The 22,463-nt window shown below is 36.2% G+C and overlaps 1 protein-coding gene and 1 non-coding gene across 17 annotated transcripts in view; both read right to left on the bottom strand.

Annotated features, from left to right (window-relative positions):
* Positions 1-22,463, bottom strand: part of C28H8orf89 (chromosome 28 C8orf89 homolog) — a 45,394-nt gene that overhangs the window by 17,054 nt on the left and 5,877 nt on the right. For 6 of the 16 annotated variants that reach the window (XM_072804256.1, XM_072804251.1, XM_072804245.1 and 3 more), the window contains 5 exons: positions 13,603-13,766; positions 11,421-11,574; positions 9,356-9,411; positions 7,253-7,288; positions 5,000-5,303 (listed from right to left, as the gene is read on the bottom strand). In XM_072804256.1, coding sequence (XP_072660357.1) covers positions 5,155-5,303; positions 7,253-7,288; positions 9,356-9,411; positions 11,421-11,574; positions 13,603-13,729 — 522 coding nt within the window. In that variant the 5' untranslated portion in view covers positions 13,730-13,766 and the 3' untranslated portion in view covers positions 5,000-5,154. Of the gene's footprint in view, positions 1-3,855; positions 4,057-4,999; positions 5,304-7,252; positions 7,289-8,719; positions 9,015-9,355; positions 9,412-10,290; positions 10,471-11,420; positions 11,575-13,602; positions 13,770-17,549; positions 18,987-22,463 lie in introns of those variants that run through there. The other 10 variants (XM_072804252.1, XM_072804248.1, XR_012020043.1 and 7 more) reach the window with 9 other exon arrangements.
* On the bottom strand, positions 4,066-4,172 carry LOC140620453 (U6 spliceosomal RNA). Its single transcript, XR_012020238.1, has one exon. It is a non-coding gene; the product is annotated as a U6 spliceosomal RNA (small nuclear RNA).

Raw genomic sequence — 22,463 nt, 5'->3', positions numbered from 1 at the left:
AAAAATATTTAACAATTTATAACATTTGGATTTTAGCAATGTCTTCAGTTGCATTTAAATTTATTTTTCAAAAAAAATAAATTTATTTTTCTTATATCTCTGTAAAATTAAGTTAACTAACTTTGATACAACATGCATAGAATGATCCCACTACAATAAAAGTAGTTCTGTATCCATCTGCAAATATACAGAGAAAGATGTTCACTTGATATTATTTATGAGTGATGAGAATGAGTGATGAGACTTGAGGTGCTTTTTGAATTTTCTTCTTCCACACTGTTGAAATCCTGAAAATGTAAACTATTCTTCCAAAAATACTGAAGTGAATTTTCTAGTAAAGAAAAAAACAAAAAACATCCAAATCCTGAATTTATTAATTTGACCAGGATGATCAGGATCTGTGTACCAGCTCATAACAACCAAATTCACAGAGATTGTGAGTCAGATCTGCAATACATTAATTAACATAACCATTCCTAGATCTAAGATTTCTCATCCAGAGAAGGCACTTACTTTTTAGGTGACTAGATTTACTCAGGACTCTAAACTACATATTAGAGAGTTGCTTAATGAGCATAGAATTAGAGAAAAAGCAGTAGGTTTTGTCTTTTTAGGAAATTTCTTTGAAACTATCATCAGCTAATGATTTGTCCTTCACTGAAGCAATTATTCTTTGTAAAGACCCGTTTTCTTGCCCTAAAACCAAGACTCTGTCTTCTCATCCTAAATATTTACCATAAGGTACGGTTTCCGAAGAAAATGTTGGAGCAATTTCCAAATCACAATTTCTGGAAGACCAGACATAAATTTAACACCCATGGTAGCTACAGTATCAGAGGTTGGCATCTCACACTTATCTCTACAATCTTGGGTTTATCTCACTTGGAGGTTGTCTGAGTCTTCTGTGTACTAAATACATCCATTTTGTGAGGAACAAAAAGAGTACATACAAAGGAAGTAGAGCCTGTGGGGCTTTTTTTTTTCTTTTTAAAATTTTACTGAAAAACAGGGCATCTGGGTGGCTCAGTTGGTTGAGTGGCTGCTTTCAGCTCAGGTCGTGATCTCAGGGTTCTGGGAATAGAGCCCCGAATAGGGCTTCCTACTCACCGGGGAGCCTGCTTCTCCCTCTCCTTCTTCTCCTCCCCTAGCTCATGCTTTCTCTCTCGCTCTCTCTCAAATAAATAAATAAAATCTTAAAAAAGATTTCATGAGAGACACACACAGAGAGAGAAAGAGAGAGAGAGAGAGAGACAGGCAGAGGGAGAAGCAGGCTCCACGCAGGGAGCCTGATGTGGGACTTGATCCTAGAACTCCGGGATCACACCCTGAGCCAAAGGCAGACAGACGCTCAACCCCTGTACCACCCAGGCGTTCAAAATAAATAAAATCTTTAAAAATAAAATAAAATAAAAATTTAATGAAAAGCATAAGTTAAATTCAATCTAAGGCTTAAAAGGTGATTAATTGGGCAGCCTGGGTGGCTCAGCGGTTTAGCGCCGCCGTCAGCCCAGGGCGTGATCCTGGAGGCCCGAGATGGAGTCCGATGTCAGGCTCCCTGCATGAAGCCTGCTTCTCCCTCTGCCTCTCTCTCTCTCTCTCTCTCTCTCTCATTCTCTCTCTCTGTGTCTCTCATGAATAAATAAAATCTTAAAAAAATAAAAGGTGATTAATTATTTTCAGTGTATTTCATATCTTTCTTTATTAAAAAGAAATAAACACTTCACTCCGTTCTTGCATTGACTTGGGTTGAACCCTTTCATGGGTGAGAAGGGAGCAAGACTTTCTACGCTACTAATATAAATGATCCAGGATGTGTCAGTATCATAATTTAGAAACTTAACTCAAGATCAGGATATTTTTCACAGCGCAAAGACTGTCTCCTTCTAAATTTTAAGTAACTAAACTATGATGTATCAACTAAATTTAAGTTTTCAAACAATTATTATTCCACTAAGTTTATGTATATGAGCTTTGAATCCTAGTAGGTTAGAATTCTATTCTCCTGTTTTCTAGCTGGAAATCCAGTGTAAAACAAACACAAAATCAAAACCCTTTATTTACTTCATTTCTAAAACAGGAAAAACATCACTTACCTACTTTTTAGGGGTTTTATAACATTTGCAAAGTAATATTAAATGTTTAGAGTACATACTAGGAGCTGAATAAATGAAATTCATTTGATAATCAAAGATATTTAAAAGGGCTTGTCCAAATAAGAGTTTGTAAATTTTTTGTTTGAGAGTATAGCTTTTCTCATGTCCCATTTTTCATATCACTGACCACACTTGAAATAGGTGGTCAGAAGATAGAGAAAGTACCAGTAATACCTAAATCATTCTCAACTGAAATTCAGATGTAAGCACGAGCATACCCACTTAAATTTACTTGGTTATCTTCCAGGAATGGATTCATTGTGATAATGCATACAAACACATACATATTCATAATATATTTTACACATTAACATAAAGCATTGAAAGACATGGAATATGTTAATTTTCCCACATTTGTGGTGGTTTCTTTTTTTCTTCTTCCGCTTTTGCTTTCTTCCTATTTCCTCCCATCCCTTATGAATTTGGGCTCTCTACTCTCTATTTTTTATCAGGGGAAACACAGTCATTGCTATCCAAATGTTTCTCTAAGTTCTAATTCTAGTCAGTATCTTTTTCCGGAACTGCACACCTGCTTCCAACTACCCATTTGGCATCTGTGTCCTGATGACACTCTAGACTGAATGTACACAAAATTGCATTCACCATCTTATTCCCCCCTAAACAACACCTTCTTCAGAGAATCCTATGTCTAAAATTGGAAATAAGCTGGTTTTTTACTCTTCCTCTCCTGATACCCTATGCTAATCAGTTAATCTGAAGTCTTTTGCCATAATGTCTAGTTATCTAGTCTCTCCTTCCTATTCCCTTTTCTACCTTTCTACTGAGTGATTTTTACCTCAATTTTTATAACAACCTCCTACATCCTTTCCCTAGCTCCAGCCCCTTCCTATACAATCTGGCCTAAACATTATACCCGAATGAACCTTCCTAATTCACAAAGGCAATAATTTACTTTCACTATCAAAATCTGCCATTGTGAAACAGAGTAAATATAAACTCATGCTTGGCACCTGACAGTCCCTACCAGGTGTCATCAGGTTATATTTTGAGCCTAACACCCTCGATTCTTTTGACCCCAAGAGTGCATAAATGAATAGCCCCACAAAGGAAGATCTAGTTTGTAATTTTCTTTGACCCACACATGGTTTATAAATTTGGAATCAGCTGTTTATTTCATTTAGTTGCTAACATTTACATAGGCTTTGCAACTTTGGGCTTACATTGCCACATGACACAAAGCTAGGCAGTGAGTGCCCTTTAAAATTGAGAAACATGCCCTGGTTCACCATAGCCTTCATCTGATTGGTGCTATACTTCATCTGGTCCTGGCTAGGTGCCAATAAGCATGTGAATTTATGACACTTGCCCTATATTACCTACTGCTCCAGCCAAATGCATCATTTCCAAATGCACAGCATGCCTTTGCTTATGTTGTTCCATCTTTTTTTTTTGTATACTTTTTATTGTAGTTTGATTTGCCAACATGTGGTATAATACCCAGTGCTCATCCCATCAGGTGCCCCCCTCAGTGCCCATCACTTCATTACCCCAACCCCCCGTCCACCTCCCCTTCCACTACCCCTTGTTCGTTTCCCAGAGTTAGGTGTATCTTATGTTCTGTCTCCCTCTCTGATATTTCCCACTCATTTTCTCTCCTTTCCCCTTTATTCCCTTTCACTATTTTTTATATTCCCCAAATGAATGAGACCATATAATGTTTGTTCTTCTCCGATTGACTTACTTCACTCAGCATAATACTCTCCAGTTCCAAACATGTCGAAGCAAATGGTGGGTATTTGTCGTTTCTAATGGCTGAGGAATATTCCATTGTATACATAGACCACATCTTCTTTATCCATTCATCTTTCGATGGACACCGAGGCTCCTTCCACAGTTTGGCTATTGTGGACATTGCTGCTATAAACATTGGGGTGCAGGTGTCCTGCCATTTGAAAATATGGAACGCTTCACGAATTTGTGTGTCATCCTTGCACAGGGGCCATGCTAATCTTCTCTGTATCGTTCCAATTTTAGTATATGTGCTGCCAAAGTGAGCACTGTTGTTCCATCTTTAATAGAAATGCCCTCTCCCTCGATTTTTCCTGTCTTTAAGGTCCATTTCAAATACTGAATCTCCCGTGATGCTTTCTCACCACCAGCTGGATGTTACTGCCTTGTTTTTGAGCCTGTGTAACACTTGGTGGTTCTCTTATGGCCTATATCCCACTCTTCACTGGATAAGTCATTGGTATCCTTGATTTCTACCCTTTCTCAGGGAGATGTACTAATGGACACTTGCCCCCTACTCCTCAAGGCTTTCTGAAGGAAAAGTTTTCCTTTTGACATAGACCTTCCCTTCTCCTCCTCACAGAGATGGAGTGAGTCTCCCTCTTTCCCCTCAGGGATCTTCCTGTATACACAATGGGAATGCTTTGCTCTACTTGTCAGGAAAAGCCCTGATATGGCAAGTGAGGTTGTCAGCAATGCCTGAGTGTGTACATTTGTCCAATTCTGAAGTTCAGGATTAGGAGGCCCACTATTGCCACAAGAGACAGGATTTTACTTCTAGATTTTTCCAGCAAACAAAGCTAATATTTTCATCTGCTTGAATACTTATCTCATAACTGTATTTAAATTCAATCAGGGAAAAGGAGGCATTCTTACTGAGTATCTTCTAATCCCAATAATGATTCACTCTGTCTTAAAGTTTCTGCAGCTCCTAGCAAAGTCAGTCACTCTACAGATAGGCACTCAAAACACGTCAAGTTGAATCAAAGGATATAATCAATGTACATAAAATTCATGGAATGTAATTTTTCCCTTGCCATGTCCCCATAAACTATAATTTAAATGTCTTTTTATAGATGTCAATGAAATACAAATGATTCTATGTATTACATAAAATATTTATTTCCTATTTACATTTCCACTTTTATGTAAATCATTGTACATCATATGACATATGAAAAAAGAAAAAGAAAGGAAAAAATATATAAACCTTGGATATCAGTGTAGAAAGCACTTAACCATGTAGTATTTATCAGCAGTCTCGTAGGTCTCGTTTCTTGCCCTTTTTGGATTTTCTAGTAGTTTCTTGACGAATGGTATCATACTCCAATATGGCCATTTTGGAAAGTCTCTGTAAGTATTGAGATGGTGCTCCAGCAAGAGGATCACTGAAGCCAGTACCTGTGAAGAAAAAGAAATCAGCTATTAAAATTAAGTACACTAAAATGATATTCTCTAAAGTACAGGGCAAATAAAAATCTCTCTTCCTCAAATGACCATTAAACACTGCTAGTTCTTGATATATCACATTTGTGAATTAGAGATAGAAAGCACTTACTTTCTAAAATGAGTGTAATATCAAGTCATTTAAAAAAATATTTAACTAGGGGTGCCTGAGTGGCTCAGTCGGTTGGGCATCCAACTCTTGATTTTGGCTTGGGTCATGATCTTAGGGTCATGGAATCAAGCTCTGTGTAGGGTTCAACTCAGCAGGAGGTAGCATCTACTTAAGATTCTCTCTCTCCCTTTGTCCTTCCCCCAATTCGTGCTCTCTCTCTAAGAATAAATAAATCTTTAAAAAAGTTAACTTAAAAAACTTATGATATTTCTATTTAACTATATAAAACTAAATCTGACTCTATAATGCTCATGTTTTTAAAACATGAGATGGCTGTGGAATTTATTCCAAAGCAAAAGACACACAATCTCCATAAATAATTAACTTGTTTCATACCTTACATGCTCATCAAGTTATTTTCTCCAAAAATTCCATTTCTCATAAATGCTAAGTTTAGTAAAATAGTAAAATTGTAAAGAAAGAAAATGAGTAATTCACTAACTGAACAGCATTACTCAAGCTTCTATTATAGAATGTAGTAATAGTAATAGATAACATATATTGAGTGATCTCTCTGTGCCAGGTACTTACATTTATTTCAATCACACAACACTATGAAGTAGGTAACTAGTACTATCTTTGGCCATAAATATAAAAACAAGATTTAGTAGGGCTAAAAAACTTGCCCAAGGGCAAAGAATTTAAACTCAGATTCATCAAATTCAAACTTCCCATGCAATCACTACATATTGCCCTAAATATGTAAATATGTATAAATACTTCTATTTGAAAACATATAAAACTTTGAAAATAATATGCTGATTCAAACTGTCTTAAAATATGATTATTTAATTCAAATGGTTGAGTGTCAAAAAAGGCTACCTACAGTTCTTTAGTGTGGTTATTTTTGGTTCGTTTTGTTATTTGAATGTATAGCATGGGTAGAAAGTTCAGAGAAAGAGAGAGAGAGTTGGGGTGGGGGGGAAGAATATGATTGGGATAAATGTCCTTAGGAGTACAGTGAACCTGACATTTAGAAAAACTCTTTGGCTATAAATTAACTAGATTGTAGAGATTAAGCAAATTTTTAAAAACTTCAAAACTTCATACAAACCAATGCAATTAAGTTGGAAGTTGTTAACAATAAGATAAATTTAAAATTCTCAAATACAGAAATGTACACACACATTCTATCTAGAACATTCATCAGTCAAAAAAGAAATCATAATAAACATTAAAATATTTGTAACTAATGAGAAAGAAAATATTGCAAAACTTGTGTGATACAGCAAAACTTATGCTTAAAGAGGTTTATACCCCAAATTCCTATGTTAGAAAAGAAGGCTTGAGAATTAATGTTAGACATAGAAAAATAATAAACCCAGAGACCATGGAAGAAAAAAGATAATGCAGGAAAGAGAAGAAATCAATGAAGTAGAAAACAAATTTACAATAAGAAAGATTTTTTAGAAGATGAGTTCTTCATCGAAGAGAATAATGAAAAAGAAAAAGTCTCTGGTGAGATTAATCAAGAAAAAAAGGCAGAAGGCACAAATAAATAACATTAAAAGAAGAAGGACAGGGTTCTTCTGTCCTTTTGATCAGCATGTGACTTTTGATCTCAGGGTTGTAGATTTAAGCCCACCCTGGGTGTAGAGATTACTTAAAAATAAAATTTAAAAAAAGAGGAAGAAGGACAGAAGTACAGATACTACAAAAACAACTTTATGCCAATATATCTGAAAACTTAGACAAAATGCAAAAAAAAAAAAACTTAGAAAATATAACTTACCAAAACTAATTGAAGAATTAGAATGCTTTAAAAATCCTAAAATTAAAATGATTTAATCAATATTAAAATAATAATTCTTGCCCAGCTATCTATTTTGTTTGATGTTAGTGTAGCTACACAATCTTTCTTTTTATTAATTTTTGCATGATTTATATTTTTCCAACCTTGCACTTTTGATCTTTCTGGCCTTAAATTTAAGGTATGCCTCTTGTAAGCAACACATAGTTATTTTTTTTAGTCTGTTACTTTGCTTTTTCATTGAAATATTTAGTCTTCTTATATCTAATGCAACTGTTATGTTTAATTTTAAATCTTTAATATTGCTAATTGTTTTCTATTTATCTCATATATTTTATGTTTCCTTTTTCCTCTTTTCTTGTCCTCTTTTGAAATGATCAAGTATTTTCTCAATATTATACTTCCCCTCTCTTTTACCTTGTTACTTGTATTATTTTATTATCCTTTTAGTGGTTACCATACTGATGATCACATGTCTCTTTGACATATCACAAACTACTTTAAATTAGTTATTTTACCATTTTTCAGATAATGCAAGTATCTTACATTTTCAAACCACATATGCCCCATCCTACCTCTGTGCTACTATTATCAAGTATTTTATTTCTACATATACTTTAAATTTCATAATAGTACTGCTACTGCTTCTTATTCTTTCCCAAGTTGTTGTACTTTCATTTTGTATCATTACTTTTTTAATATTTTTAGTGAAGCTCTGCAGACAATAAATTCTCTTAACTTCTATTTGAATGAAAATGTATTTGTTTCACTTTTACTTTTAAGGATATTTTCACTGGGTATCCAATTCAAGTTTGGTAGTTATTCTCATTTAGCCCTTGAAAATGCCATTCCATTGTCTTCTTGCTTCCATTGTCCACATTTAAAAAGTCAGTTGTATGTCTTACATTCCTCCTTCAAAGGTAACCTATCCTTTCTCTGTTTTGTTTTATGTGTGTGTGTGTGTGTGTGTGTGTGTGTGTTTAACTTAGTCTGTTTATTATGATTTGCCCACAGTGGTTTTCTTACCTGCTGAGGGCTTATAGAGCTTTTTGTATCTGTGGCTTTGTATTTTTCATCAAAATTGGGAACATATCAACCAGTATGTAAATACTGTTTCTATCCTGCCCTCTCTCCTCTTATTCTGGAATTAGAATTACACATGTGTAAAGCAGGTTTTATTTTGTCACATAATGACTTGCACACTCCCTTCTATATTATCTTTTTTTCTCCCTTCACTTTAATTGAGTATTTTCTAATGATCTTTCATTTTATAAATCCTGTCATCCGTTGCTTTCCATTGTTTCCTCAACTTTATTGCAGTATATTTTACAAATAAAAATTGCATATGTTTAAGGTATACTACATGACAACCTGATATACATATACATTGTGAAATGATTACCATAATTAAGTTAATTGCCACACCCATCACCTCATACAGATAGATACCTTTTCTGGGAAGGAGATGAGAACACTTGAGACCTACTCTCTTAGTAGAGAGTATACAGTATACAGTACAGTATTATTAACTATAGTCACCATGCTGTACATTGGATCCCCAGAAATTATTCATCTTAGAACTGTAATTTTGGGGATCCCTGGGTGGTGCAGCAGTTTAGCGCCTGCCTTTGGCCCAGGGCGCGATACTGGAGACCCAGGATTGAATCCCACGTCGGGTTCCCGGTGCATGGAGCCTGCTTCTCCCTCTGCCTATGTCTCTGCCTCTCTCTCTCTCTCTGTGTGACTATCATAAATAAAAAAAAATTTAAAAAAAGAACTGTAATTTTGTACCAACATCTCCCCATTTGCCCCACCCAAAAAACCCAGGTAACCATCAAAGCAAGATTAGTATGCAGGCTATGCAACAGCCCACATGAGATGACAAGGGCTAATCCCAAGGTCCTGAGATAATAAAGGTATGTGTAGAGGGAACACAACATCCACTACATTTATAAAATAAACAGAGCTTAAAAGAAGCATTAAGAGAACAAAACAATCAGTGGAAAGAAAGAGAGTTAAAAAAAAAAAAAGTATGAGACAACCTAATATGACATGTGGTGGAAGAAAAAAAATGAGCCAACTTACTCTTTGGTTTTTCCTGAAGTGGTACCACAGTGCATGCCTCCTTAGTCTTCCTTATCCTAAAATTATATATTATCATAAAATCACTTTTATATAAATCCAGGGTACATTAATTTTTTTTAAAAAATAATAGATAAGAAGCTGCTTTCATCAAAACTCACTCAGTGAAGGACAACACTTGGAAAGTAAGCATTAAAGAAAGTGAACTCATTCCATCATAATTAATCCAATCAGAAGTAGATATGAACAATTCAACATCTCAGTTTTGCTAATAAATTTTACCTGTAGATAAGTGTTATGTCTAACCTCTCCCATATTTATCTTCAACTTTCTCTAAGTATGATTTAAAAAATACTAAGAGAAAGAGAAAATAAATATTAGATTAAGAGGGTATCTAGATATGCCAGATATCAACTATCACTTATTTCTGCAAATTTTACCTATTAACCACCATAAACTGAATTTTATCTTAACTTTTGTTCCTACTGTAACAGACCTACATAACGAATGGGTTATCAGAGGAGGTAGGTCATGATTGAATCTGCTGTGGGTGAGATAATCCATAAGAATTGAAAATGTCCTGTAACTATATTAAACTTTAGAAGTCAGCTGGAACTTCCAAATGCCCCTTCACCTCTAGGATTACTACTATCAGTTATATTACTAGACTGCACCTTGAGAGTCACTGAAAATGTATGATTATAATGAAAGAAATTTGAAAAAAAACAAACTTTTATTAGCATTTTATTTTTTTTTTAATTTTTTTTTATTTATTTATGATAGTCACAGAGAGAGAGAGAGGCAGAGACACAGGCAGAGGGAGAAGCAGGCTCCATGCACCGGGAGCCCGACGTGGGATTCGATCCCGGGTCTCCAGGATCATGCCCTGGGCCAAAGGCAGGCGCCAAACCGCTGCGCCACCCAGGGATCCCTTATTAGCATTTTAAAAACAAATATTTACATATGGAGTAGAAAAAGGTGGTAAGGGGTTGTACACAAAGACAAACAAAAATGTGTTACTTCCCTGCTTTGCCATGGCTGTTCGTTCAAGGGGTGCTGTGCAATACAGAGGAGAATAAAATACTTGTAGGCAACTCAACATGTTCTCACTAGAATGGCTGATATAAAGACACTTGTTTCAAAGACAGGGAAAAGAACTAACATTTACATTTGCCAAGCACTTCATAAACATTATGGCACGTAGCCACCACTTTTCTGCTTTGTATATGAAGAACACTGTCATAACATGAATTTAATATATTGAAATTATCCTTTATTGGCTAGGCAAATTTTCACTCAAGCCCAATGTAAAATGATGAGGAGTCATTTCACAAACAGCTAAGTTGCAAATGAAAAAAAAAATGAAATAGGGTGAAAACAGTAGGAAGCAAAATGAAGACTTAAGATTAAGAGGTAGTTAGGCCAATTCAGGGGTTGCTTTTTGGGCTTCCAGTTTCTTAAAGATGATCATTGAAAGCAGGGTAACAAGACTGGTCTATACTGAGACAGGTTCATTGCCAGAGGCAGCCCTACATCCTTCTCAAAGGGCCCTGTGACTCCTGATGAAATTGACAAGAGTGAGGTGAGTGTTAGGGACACAGTGTCTTAGTAATGATGGAAAGTCACTGAAACCTTAAGTAGGTTTTATTTATTTTTTTTTTTAAGATTTTATTTATTCATGAGAGACACAGAGAAAGGCAGAGACACAGACAGCGGGAGAAGCAGGCTTCCTCTGGGGAGCCGATGTGGGACTTGATCCCAGGACCCTGCGATCATGACCTGAGCCAAAGACAGATGCTCAACCATTGAGCCACCCAGGTATCCCTAACAAATATTTTTTAACGGAAGGCCTTAAGTCCTTTCTGGCAACATCACTTGAAAACTGAGAAAAGTGCTTATTTGTCAAATTGAATAAAATTGCTACCTACATTAAAACATGAGATCCTTTATGAAAAAAATATCAGTGGGCAAGAAAGACTTCAAGTCACTAGCCAGGAAAACCTCTTCCTTTAGCAGTAATACTACAGATACATGTGGAATGCAAGAGAACTGAACAGCAATGGTCTACCTGACTGGAGGCATCTCGGTCTCAGCATGCAGCCGTCTTGACTGAACACCCAGTGGAGTTGAACTTACACTTTTTGGGCAACTCTGCAGTCCTGGTAAATATGGCATTTTGACACATTCTTTGAGCTCTTCTAGACCAAATATTGTGGTGTATTCTAATCAAAAATAGTATCATAATCAATGGTATTATTTCTGGATGAAATGCATATAACTTCTTTTACTACATACTAAAATGCATAATACAACATACCCAATTAGTCATTAAGCAAAGCAAATAAAGCTACTGTAATTTATCTATTATCTTTCCCAAGAGAATACCTTTTAATTCCTAATATAGGATGTAGGGAAGTAAGGAAGAGTTGATTCAGGGGCTGATTAAGAAGTAGAATAAGGAAAAAAGACAGCTGGACAGAATCGACACAGTCGTCACTATCCTCTGCCCTCACTATTTTACATAATTAGAATTTCCAGTATATTAGAGACATTCACAGTAGAGTTTAAAAGCACTTTTAAGAGTTTTGTATTTCTGCTATTTTAAACCTTCTTATCTTCCTGCTTTTATGTAAATAAGAGGTATAAATGTACAATTATTGAGCTAGCAATGAGACATAAAAGAATTCTATTTAGGGATCCCTGGGTGGCGCAGAGGTTTGGCGCCTGCCTTTGGCCCAGGGCACGATCCTGGAGACCTGGGATCGAATCCCACATCGGGCTCCCGGTGCATGGAGCCTGCTTCTCCCTCTGCCTGAGTCTCTGCCTCTCTCTCTCTCTCTCTCTCTCTGTGACTATCATGAATAAATAAATAAAATCTTTAAAAAAAAAAAAAGGGGGGGGATCCCTGGGTGGCGCAGTGGTTTGGCGCCTGCCTTTGGCCCAGGGCGCGATCCTGGAGACCTGGGATCGAATCCCACATCGGGCTCCCGGTGCATGGAGCCTGCTTCTCCCTCTGCCTGTGTCTCTGCCTCTCTCTCTCTCTCTGTGACTATCATAAATAAATAAAAATTAAAAAAGAAAAAAAGAAAAAAAAAGAATTCTATTTAAGGCATTGATTTTAACTTTCTTTCTGCAAAATTTAACACCAAATCCATAAACACTAACATTGAAGCATCAAGATTGCTTCTCCTACTAACCTCACATAAAACTGTACAGAGATTGTCAAATTATTTAAAAACAAAATAAAACTTCAAAATGAAGGCAATAAATGGGCAAAAACAGATTAAGAAATTAAAGGTTCCGGTGATCTTTAATTGTGGTGAATTGTATTTTAAGCTTTCTCTACTAAGCAAGTCTAGCATAGCAATAAGAATAGTATTTAATGGGACTAGAGTTATATTAAACACTCCAAATGCTATTTTGCAACTTTTGACTTTTCTTCTGGAAGAAAAAAATAGTTTCTCCTGATAAAAAACATACAAATTTTCTTTCCAGCAATTAGATTTGGGGTGAAAGGACAGATAAACATGTCTTCTGAATATCTTTAATGGGAATGTAGTGAAAAAATTGAAAAAAAAAAAAAAAGTAACACACACAAAACCAGGAGTGATGAAATAGGTTGTGGAGTTTAAATTTTACTGTTTTCAGGAATTACATCTCTATTTATAAAGCTGAAGGGAAAAAAAAAAAAAAGAAAAAAAAATAAAGCTGAAGGGAGAATTCAGGATAAACAAAAAATACAATTATAATTTGAAATTTGAAATATAAATTGAAATTAAGCTATTAATACATTCATTCGCGCACATGTCAAAAGTCCTCAAATTAGTCCTTATTGAGCAATGGTAGAATAAAAGATACTTTCCACATGCAAAAAACAAAGTTTGGGTTAGAACTAGGAATACAAAAGGGTGCTGTTAGAGATTTGGGTTTCTTAAAACATAAAAATCAACTTGAGGTGTTTAAAAACAAACAGAATTTGTGAAAAGTAGTATAACCCAATGGAGATAGTCCTGCACTGATACCAAGAAAAGTTCTTTAAGATTTGTTTCCATCATGAGTTACAGAATTACGTTAAGTAAATTAATTTTAATTTGGTTCCATTTTTGTTTTCCATAAACTTAGGATATTATCCTTCCATAAATATTACAGAAATTACAAGATGTCTCTTGACTGCTTAAAAAATACATGTGTAAGTTTAAGGCACTATTTCTATATTTTATTCAGTAAAATAATTATAAAAATGAAGTTACCCTTCTTCATCCTTTGTGTTTCTAAAACTGCTTTCCTCCAACTATTCTCAAAAAGAAAACAACTGTCAAGGGAATTTCTGGTGACATTAGATGTATCAAATTTGATTTCAGGAGACAGGACTGGCATTTTTTCTTCTTTCAACAATGCTGATGAAAGTGAGATGCTGCTTCAGATTCAGGACACAAAGTACAAAAAAGAAAAAAGTATTTCAGAGATAAATATTTTTTCTAATTTGTTTTTCATTATATAGATTAAATACTAACAGACTTACATGGAAAGTTCACTTATAACATGTAAATATATATTCTTGGGATTTTAAAGTAAGAGGCCTTTAATAATATAGCCACAATTGGTAGTAAGAGTTTTTTCTTTTAAATATTTTAGTAAGTTCTTTCAAATCCCAGGTCACATATATTTAGCAATATAAAAAAATTTGAAGTCCAACAGCAAGTTATTGTGCACAAGACAATAAAATGGTTAGGATTCTCTCAGATATATTACCATTATACACAATGACCACGTGGGACTTATCTCTGGGATACAAGGATGGTTCAACACACAAAAACTAATGTGATATACCAATTTAAGAGAATTAAGGATTAAAAAAATCATGTGATCATCTCAATAGATGCAGAAAAATATTTGATAAAATTCAACACTCTTTCATGATTAAAAACTCTCAACAAACTAGGAATAGAGAGAAATTATCTCAACATAATAAAGGCATACAAAGCCCACAGTTAATATCACAATCAATGGTGAAAAATCAAGTTTTTCCTCTAAGATAAGGAATAGGCAAAGATGACCACTCTTACCACTTCTATTCAACCAAAAGTCCTAGCCAGAGCAATTAGGAAACTAAAGGAATCCAGACTGGAAAAGAAGCAGTAAAACTATCCCTGTCTACAGATGTCATGATCTTAAATATGTAGAAAATCCTACAGATACCACCAAAACAAAACACTTGTAGTTGTACTTTTATACACTAACAACAAATTATCTGAAAAGGAAATTAGGAAAACTATCTAATTTACAACAGCATGAAAAAGAATGGAACACTTAGAAATAAATTTAACTAAGGAGTGAACAACTTATACACTGAAAAACACTGATAAAAAATTAAAGAAGACACAAATGGAAAGACATCCCATGTTCACAAATTAGAAAACTTAATTTTGCCAAAATAACCATACTTCCAAAAATGATCTACAGATTCAATGCAATTGAAATCCCAATGATGTTTTTTTACAGAAATAGTAAAAGAATTAAAAAATTCATATGGACTCACAAAGGACCCCAGATAGTCAAAACAATCTTGAGAAACAAGATTGAACCTGGAGGCATCAACTTGCTAGTTTCAAAATATATCACAAAGCTAAGGTAATCAAAACAATATGATACTGGTATAAAAACAGACATATAAGCCACTGGAAAAATAGAAACCAGAAATAAATCAACATATATACAGTCAACTGATCTTTGACAAGGATACCAAAGGATTACACAATAGGGAAGGGATAGTCTCAACAGACAGCATTGGAAAAACTAGATATTCACATGTGAGAGAATGAAACAGAACCCTATCTTACACCATACCAAAATCAACTCAAAATGGATTAAAGACTTAGACCTAAGATCTAAAACTGTAAAAACTCCTATAAGAAAATATAGGCGGAAAGCTTCATGACATTAATCTTGCCATCATTTTGTGGATGATACTAAAAGCACAGGAAACAAAAGCAAAAATAGACAAGTGAGACCTGTATGAAACTAAAAAGCTTCTGCACAGCAAACAATCAACAAAGTGAAAAGGAAACCTATAGGCAGGGAAGAACATTTGCAAATCATTTAACTGATAAGGGGTTAATATCCAAAATATATAACTCCAAAGCAAAAACCAAAGCAACCACAAAACAAAACAAAAAACCTAATAACTGGTTTAAAAATAGGCTTAAGGACTTGAGTAGACACCTGTGGTGATGGATAAAATTTAAAAAGTGGTGATGAGGAGGGAGAAATTGGAACTCTTGTACACTATTGGTGGAAATGCAAATTGGTGCAGCACTATGGCAAAAAGTATGGAGGCTCCTCAAAAAAGTAAGAATAGAACTACTATATGATCTAGCAATCCTGCTTCTGGGTATTTATCCAAAAGAACTGAAATCAGAATCTTGAAAAGAAATAAAAAAAGAATCTTGAAGACACTGTGCTGAGTGAAATAAGCCAACATGGGGGGACAAATATTGAAGATTCTAGTTATATGAAGCATTTAAAATAGTCAAACTCATAGAAAGCATAAAATGGTGGTTTTCAGGGGCTGGAGGGAGGAGGAAATGAGGAGTTTCTAATTAGTGAGCATAAAGTTTCAAGACGATTAAGTTCCAGAGATCTGGTGTTTGACATTGTACCTATAGACAACAACACTATATTGTACACCTAAAAATACGTTAAGAGGGTAAATCTCATATTCAGTGTTCTTGCCACAAAAAAATAAAAATTTTAAAAATTATTACCATAATATGCATTTGCCCCTGAAAAAAAGATAGTTTCTATTCCCCATGGAAAATAAACATGTCCTCATAATAGCCATTACTTTTATTCTAAACATGGATACAGAAGAATAATTCATTATGCATTTAGTTTAATTTGCCACTGGTCATATTAGGTTTGGACCCACTCTAATAACCCCATACTAACTTGGTTATCTCCAAATAAGGCCACATTCTGAGCTTGGGGTTTGGACTTCAACATATCAATGGGAGTGGAGGGAGGCAAAATGCAATACATAACGCTACATCATAGCCTATATAAAATATTTGTTGGAGGTAATTTTTTTAAACTCTATTTAAATAAGTGGACATAAAAGTTCATTCACTCTCTTAAACCCATTTTTTTAAATAAAAAAGGATAATATACAACAATTGAGATCTTCAAAATTCTACAGTCCATTAATAACTGTTGATGTTCTTGGTATATTTGAGGGACAAAAATATTCTGAAGTCTTCCATATCAAAGGTAACACTAAATTCAGTAAGATTTTGGTACTAAATGCATTTATCATATACTAATCCTTTAAAAAATGGAAATCCATGGTAGTTCCCTTATTATTTGGGTTTCAAAGGATAGTAAATCCAAAATATGTGCTTAAACAAGATCTGCCCTTGAATAAAAGCCTGGCCAGGCACCTCAGGTCTGATGCTAAGATATCAGGGACCCTGCCTACTTTTCTACCTTACAGCTCAACTGCCTTGAACACATCTTATCCACATAGTTCAAGATAGCTAAGTGAACATTTATACTGGTGCTGATGGGAACCAGGGTTTTCAGTGTGAGAGAAAAGACTGAGATTTAACATCAATAAAGAATAAGCAAAGACCTTGAAGTCCTAACTATGAATTGGAAACATAAGACTTTTCATCTAAAAAAGACAAAAAAAAAAAAAAAAGTGTTTCCTAGCTCTGTTCACTAAACCTAATAACTGAAATGTGACTTTAAAAAAAAAAACCAAAAAGGGATCCCTGGGTGGCGCAGTGGTTTAGCGCCTGCCTTTGGCCCAGGGCGCGATCCTGGAGACCCGGGATCGAATCCCACGTCAGGCTCCCGGTGCATGGAGCCTGGTTCTCCCTCTGCCTGTGTCTCTGCTTCTCTCTCTCTCTCTCTGTGACTATCATAAATAAATTAAAAAAAAAAAAAGCCCAAAACCATAAAAACCAACCAGAAATAGCTGATTCCAGGTCTGTGGAAGGAAATGTACAAGATGGGCCCAGAACATATTGTCATTCAGGAGACCTAGTTATCTATCAATGAAGACTAAAGTTACGGTAGTCGTCAACTTAAAAAGGCTCCGAAATGACCAAAAATGAGAGTTGTAAACATTAATAAAAACAGTGACTGTAATAAATTGAAATATATTAAATATGTATAAAACATACATGTACAGGCATACCTTGTTTTACTGTGTTTCGGTTTATGTCGCTTCACAGGTAATTGCTTTGTTGTTGTTTTTTTGTTTTTGTGTGTGTGTGTGTGGTTTTTTTTTTTTTGCTTTTGTTTTGTTTTTTACAAATTGAAAGTTTGTGGCAACCCTTCATAGAGCCACGTCCATTGGTGCCATTTTTCTGACAGCAATTTGCTCATTTCTCATCTGTCATATTTTGCTAATTCTTGAAATATTTCAAACTTCTTCATTATCATTATATTTTTTATGGTGATCTGTGATCAGTAATCTGTGATCTTACTATTGTAACTGCTTTGAGGTGCAATGAAGCGTGCCCATAAAAGAGAGCGAACTTAATTAGTAAGTGTTGTGTGTGTTCTGACTGTTCCACTGACCAGCTGTTCCTCCATTTCTCTCCCTCTCCTGGGGCCTCTCTATTCCCTGAGACACAACAATACTGAAATTAGGCCAATTAATAACCCCACAATGGCCTCTAATTGTTCAAGTGAAAAGAAGAGTCACATGTCTCTGACCAGAAATGATTACACTTAGTAAGGAAGTCAAAAGCTGAGACAAGTTGAAGGCTAGTCGCTGTGTGCCAAAAAGTTAGCCAAGTTTAAATGCAAGGAAAAGTTCTTGTAGGAAATTAAAAGTGCTACTCCAGTGAACACACGAATGGTAAGAAAGTGAAATAGTCTCATTGCTGAGATGGAGAAAGTCTGAGTGGTCTGGACAGAACATTAAACCCGCCACAACAGTCCCTTAAACCAAATCCAAAGCAAGGCCCTGACTATCTTCAATTCTGTGAAGGCTGAGGGACGTGAAGGAGCTGCAGAAGAAAAGTTTACAGCTGGCAGAGGCTGGTTCATGAGCTCCAAGGAAAGAAGCCATCAGCATAACATCGAGTGCAAGGTGAAGCAGCAAGTGCTGACGTAGGAGCTGCAGCCAGTTCTCCAGAAGACCCAGCTAAGGTAACTAATGACGGTGGCTACACTAAACAATACACTTCCACCGGAGATGGGACAGCCTTCTGCTGGAAGAAGATGCCACCATCCAGGACTGTCATAGCTGCAGAGGAGAAATCAGTGCCTGGCTTCAAAGCTTCAAAGACAGTCTGACTCTCTTGTCAGAGGCTAATGCAGCTGCTGAATTTCACTGGAAGCCAATGCTCGTTGGCCGTTCCGAAAATCCTAGGGCCCTTCAGATTTATGCTAAATCTTCTCTGCACATGCTCTGTAAATGGAACAAGAAAGCCTGGATGATACCACATCTGTTTATAACATGGTTTACTGAATAATTTAAACCCACTGTTGAGACCTACTGCTCAGATTTAAAAAAAAAAAAGATTTCCTTTCAAAATACGACTGCTCATTGACAATGTACCTGGTCACCCAAGAGCTCTGATGGAGATGTACAAGGACATTAATGTTGTTTTCATGCCTGAATACAACAGAAATTGCTGGTTCATTGATCTGTAAGAGAACTGATCTCTGAATTTTTTTTAAGATTTATTTATTTATTTATTTACTTACTTACTTATTTATTTGAGAGAGCTCAAGGAAGCACCCAAGCAGGGGGAGTGGCAGAGGGAGAGGGAGAAGCAGACTTCCCACTGAGCAGGGAGCCCGACATGGCACGCAATCCCAGGACACAGAGATCATGACTGAGCCGAAGGCAGCCACTTACCTTATTGAGCAACCCTGGTGTCCCTGATCCCTGAAATTTTGTTAATTAAACAATTGAGGCCTTGACCTTTTTTTTTTTTTTAAGATTTTATTTATTTATTCATGAGAGACACAGAGAGAGCAAGGCAGAGACACAGGCAGACGGAGAAGCAGGCTCCATGCAGGGAGCCTGATGTGGGACTTGATCCCGGGTCTCTAAGATCACACCCGGCACCAAAGGCAGGCACTAAACTGCTGAGCCACCCAGGGATCCCCCCTTGAAGAGTTATTAAATGGTTTGCCTCTAATGTTATACAAGGAATAACAACAAGACTATTTTTCAAATTCTCTTCTTTTAGTGGAAAGGAAAAATGGACAAAGGAAAGCGACTAAAGAGATATTAAAATTGAGCTCTAGGGCAGCCTGGGTGGCTCAGCGGTGTAGTGCTGCCTTCAGCCCAGGGCGTGATCCTGGAGACCTGGGATCGAGTCCCACTTTGGGCTCCCTGCATGGAGTCTGCTTCTCCCTCTGCCTGTGTCTCTGCCTCTCTCCTCTCTGTGTTTCTCATGAATAAATAAAATCTTTAAAAAAAAAATTGGGCTCTAACAAAATTAAAATTAAACATGTAAAATATCAGGAAAAACAATGTTCAAAACTGTAGGCAAAGTTCCCATCTGGACATAGGGACTTCCCATTTCCTAAAATTCATAAGCAGTGAATTTGCCAGTTTGCGTTTAAATATTAGTTTGCTGGAAGAATTACATGGAAGCAGTCCCTAAGAACTCCCCAGCCTGTGAATTGAGAAATGAAGAAATATAGAAGCAATGGCACTTACGATACATATCATCCCCCTATATATCCCAGAGCCCTTTGTTATGTTCCCATTCCTGGATGGGACAAAAATATTTATTTTCTTGTTAATCTTTCTGTGCCTCAGTCTCCCTACCCAGGGAACTAATAAGCTCTGCCTTAAGGAGTTATTGTGAATTCTGAAGATGATTTAAGCCATCTAGCTAAATGCCTAGTATGCTACTTTAATTCTCAAACAAGAATCTTCAGTTCAGATTGCAGTAAAGGTAGCTTAAGAGACAAATGATGGCTGGCTGCTATTCTCATCATAATCCTCGTGATTATTACCCTAGGCCACAAATCAGCTAATGGCTGGGTATGAGAGATACAGCTTGACTCGATGCCTTTTCCTCTCTTCCTTTCACGGAAAAAGTGCACCCCTAGACTTTTCCTGTTTTTCTTCATACTGTCCTGTTCTCGTCTTATGCATTCCATGTTCTTCATCTCCTTGAATATTACAAATATATATATTTTTTTCCATGATGTTCTATTCAGTTTTGTGGTACCCACCTCCCACTTGCTGCATCTGCCAAGTTCTCTTTTCTTGTGGTTCATTTCCTTATATAATTGATAAACTTTGACTGTGAGCTCATCTTTATAGAGAGATTGCTATGTACAGGAGTCTAGTACTCCCTGAGCTATGGAGACTTTGCTATGCAGACTTTTCCATTAGTTTCTGCCTGGCCATGGGTTTCAGAGATGCCAGACCAGTTAACAGGTCAGTTCCTTGGATGGTGGTCCCTGAAGCATATAGTAAAGTGAGTTCAGATCCCAGACTTGAGCTGTATGGGGTATGAAGCTGTGCAGAGTCTATGGACAGGGTTTAACAGCTAACTCTTTTGCTGCCATAGTTAAAGTGAATGGCAAGCTTCTTTGCAGCGTCCTTAGGCCCACAGGGAAATATTTTTCTAGCTATCATCTCACTGTCTATAGTGGGTTGTATTTTTCAAAGAAGGATGCACTAATACATACCCATGCCAACATGTTCTTCCTTTGGTGTGATGCTGAGTCTTGCTTCAAGAGGTGAGGTCGGTGTTCTGCCTCCCTGAAAACTAACTTCCTGGTAAATTAAGTGCCCTGGAAGTGACACTGTGTGATTTCCAAGGCTAGGGCATAAAAGGTGACACAACTTCCACTGGCTCTCCCTTGAGATAATCACCTTTGAAATCCAGCCACCATTTTGTGAGGAAGCCAGGTAACAGGAAGAAGTCACTATATAAGGGTTCCAGCTGACACCTACAGCTAAAGTCTCAGTCCACAGCTGGCATCAACCACCAGACATGGGAATGAATGAGCCTGCAGGTGATTCCAGTCCCAAGCTTTCGATTCTTTCATCTGAGGCCCAGACATCATGAAGCAGAGCCAAGCTGTCCCTGCTGTGCACTGTCCGAATTCCTGACTCACAGAATCCCTAAGCACAATAAATGGTTGTTTTCCATGACTAAGTTTTGGAGAAATTTGTGATGCAGTCATAGTAACTGGAACAGTACTTCTTTGTGACTTCCAGCTTTCGGCAGATGCTCAACAGTGGCTTCCTATGTGAGTGTTCCTTCATTTCTGGCACCTGGGGATTTCCTTCTCTTGGTCCCTAGCTCAGCCACATTTCCATAAATTATCTTATTATATTTTATCCGGCATTTGAAACATACCAAAGTAGAATGGAGTCCCATCCATGTCACCTCCTTCTGCCACACAGCCCAGAAGTTCCCATAACTTTCAAATGAGAACATAAATAATTGATATATTTAATTCCTCTTATATATAAAGATAGCTTTTATATATAGATAGATAGATACTTGAAAATAAAAAAGAGAGTAAGTCCTATAGAAAATATATTTATTAAAGGACAGATAATTCATTCCAGGAAAAAAAAAATACAAAGGATCAAAGTTAATCCTCACTAGTTCTCAAATAAAAGCAAAATAATATAATGAGTTACTAACTTTTCCCAGTTACAATGGCAAGGATTTTTCTTTAATACTAGACAATGTAAGATGAGGTAAAGGAAAATAGAAGCTCTCATAAGAGTTCAGTATATGTATCAATATAGTATGTCCAGAAAGCAATCTAGCAATATATATGTCCTTATAATTTTATATACTTTTGATCTAGCAATTCCACTTCCAGGTATGTATCCTAAAGGAATGATTGTTGATACATACAAATATTTATCTTCAAGGATGCCAAATTCTGTACTTTTTATAATAGAAAAGAAAAAAGGCTGAAAATAACCCAAACATCAATGAGCAGATGGTAAGATTATTTTTAGTTTAAAAAAAAGATATTATTTATTCATGAGAGACACAGAGAGAGACAGAGGCAGAGACACAGGCAGAGGGAGAAGCAGGCTCCATGCAGGGAGCACGATGAGGGACTTGAGGATCACGCCCTGGGCCAAAGGCAGTCGCCA

The sequence above is a fragment of the Canis lupus genome, chromosome 28 (assembly GCF_048164855.1).
Source record: "Canis lupus baileyi chromosome 28, mCanLup2.hap1, whole genome shotgun sequence".
NCBI lineage: Eukaryota > Metazoa > Chordata > Mammalia > Carnivora > Canidae > Canis > Canis lupus.
The sequence above is the reverse complement of the archived record's forward strand: the minus strand, read 5'-3'. Positions and strand labels throughout refer to the sequence as shown.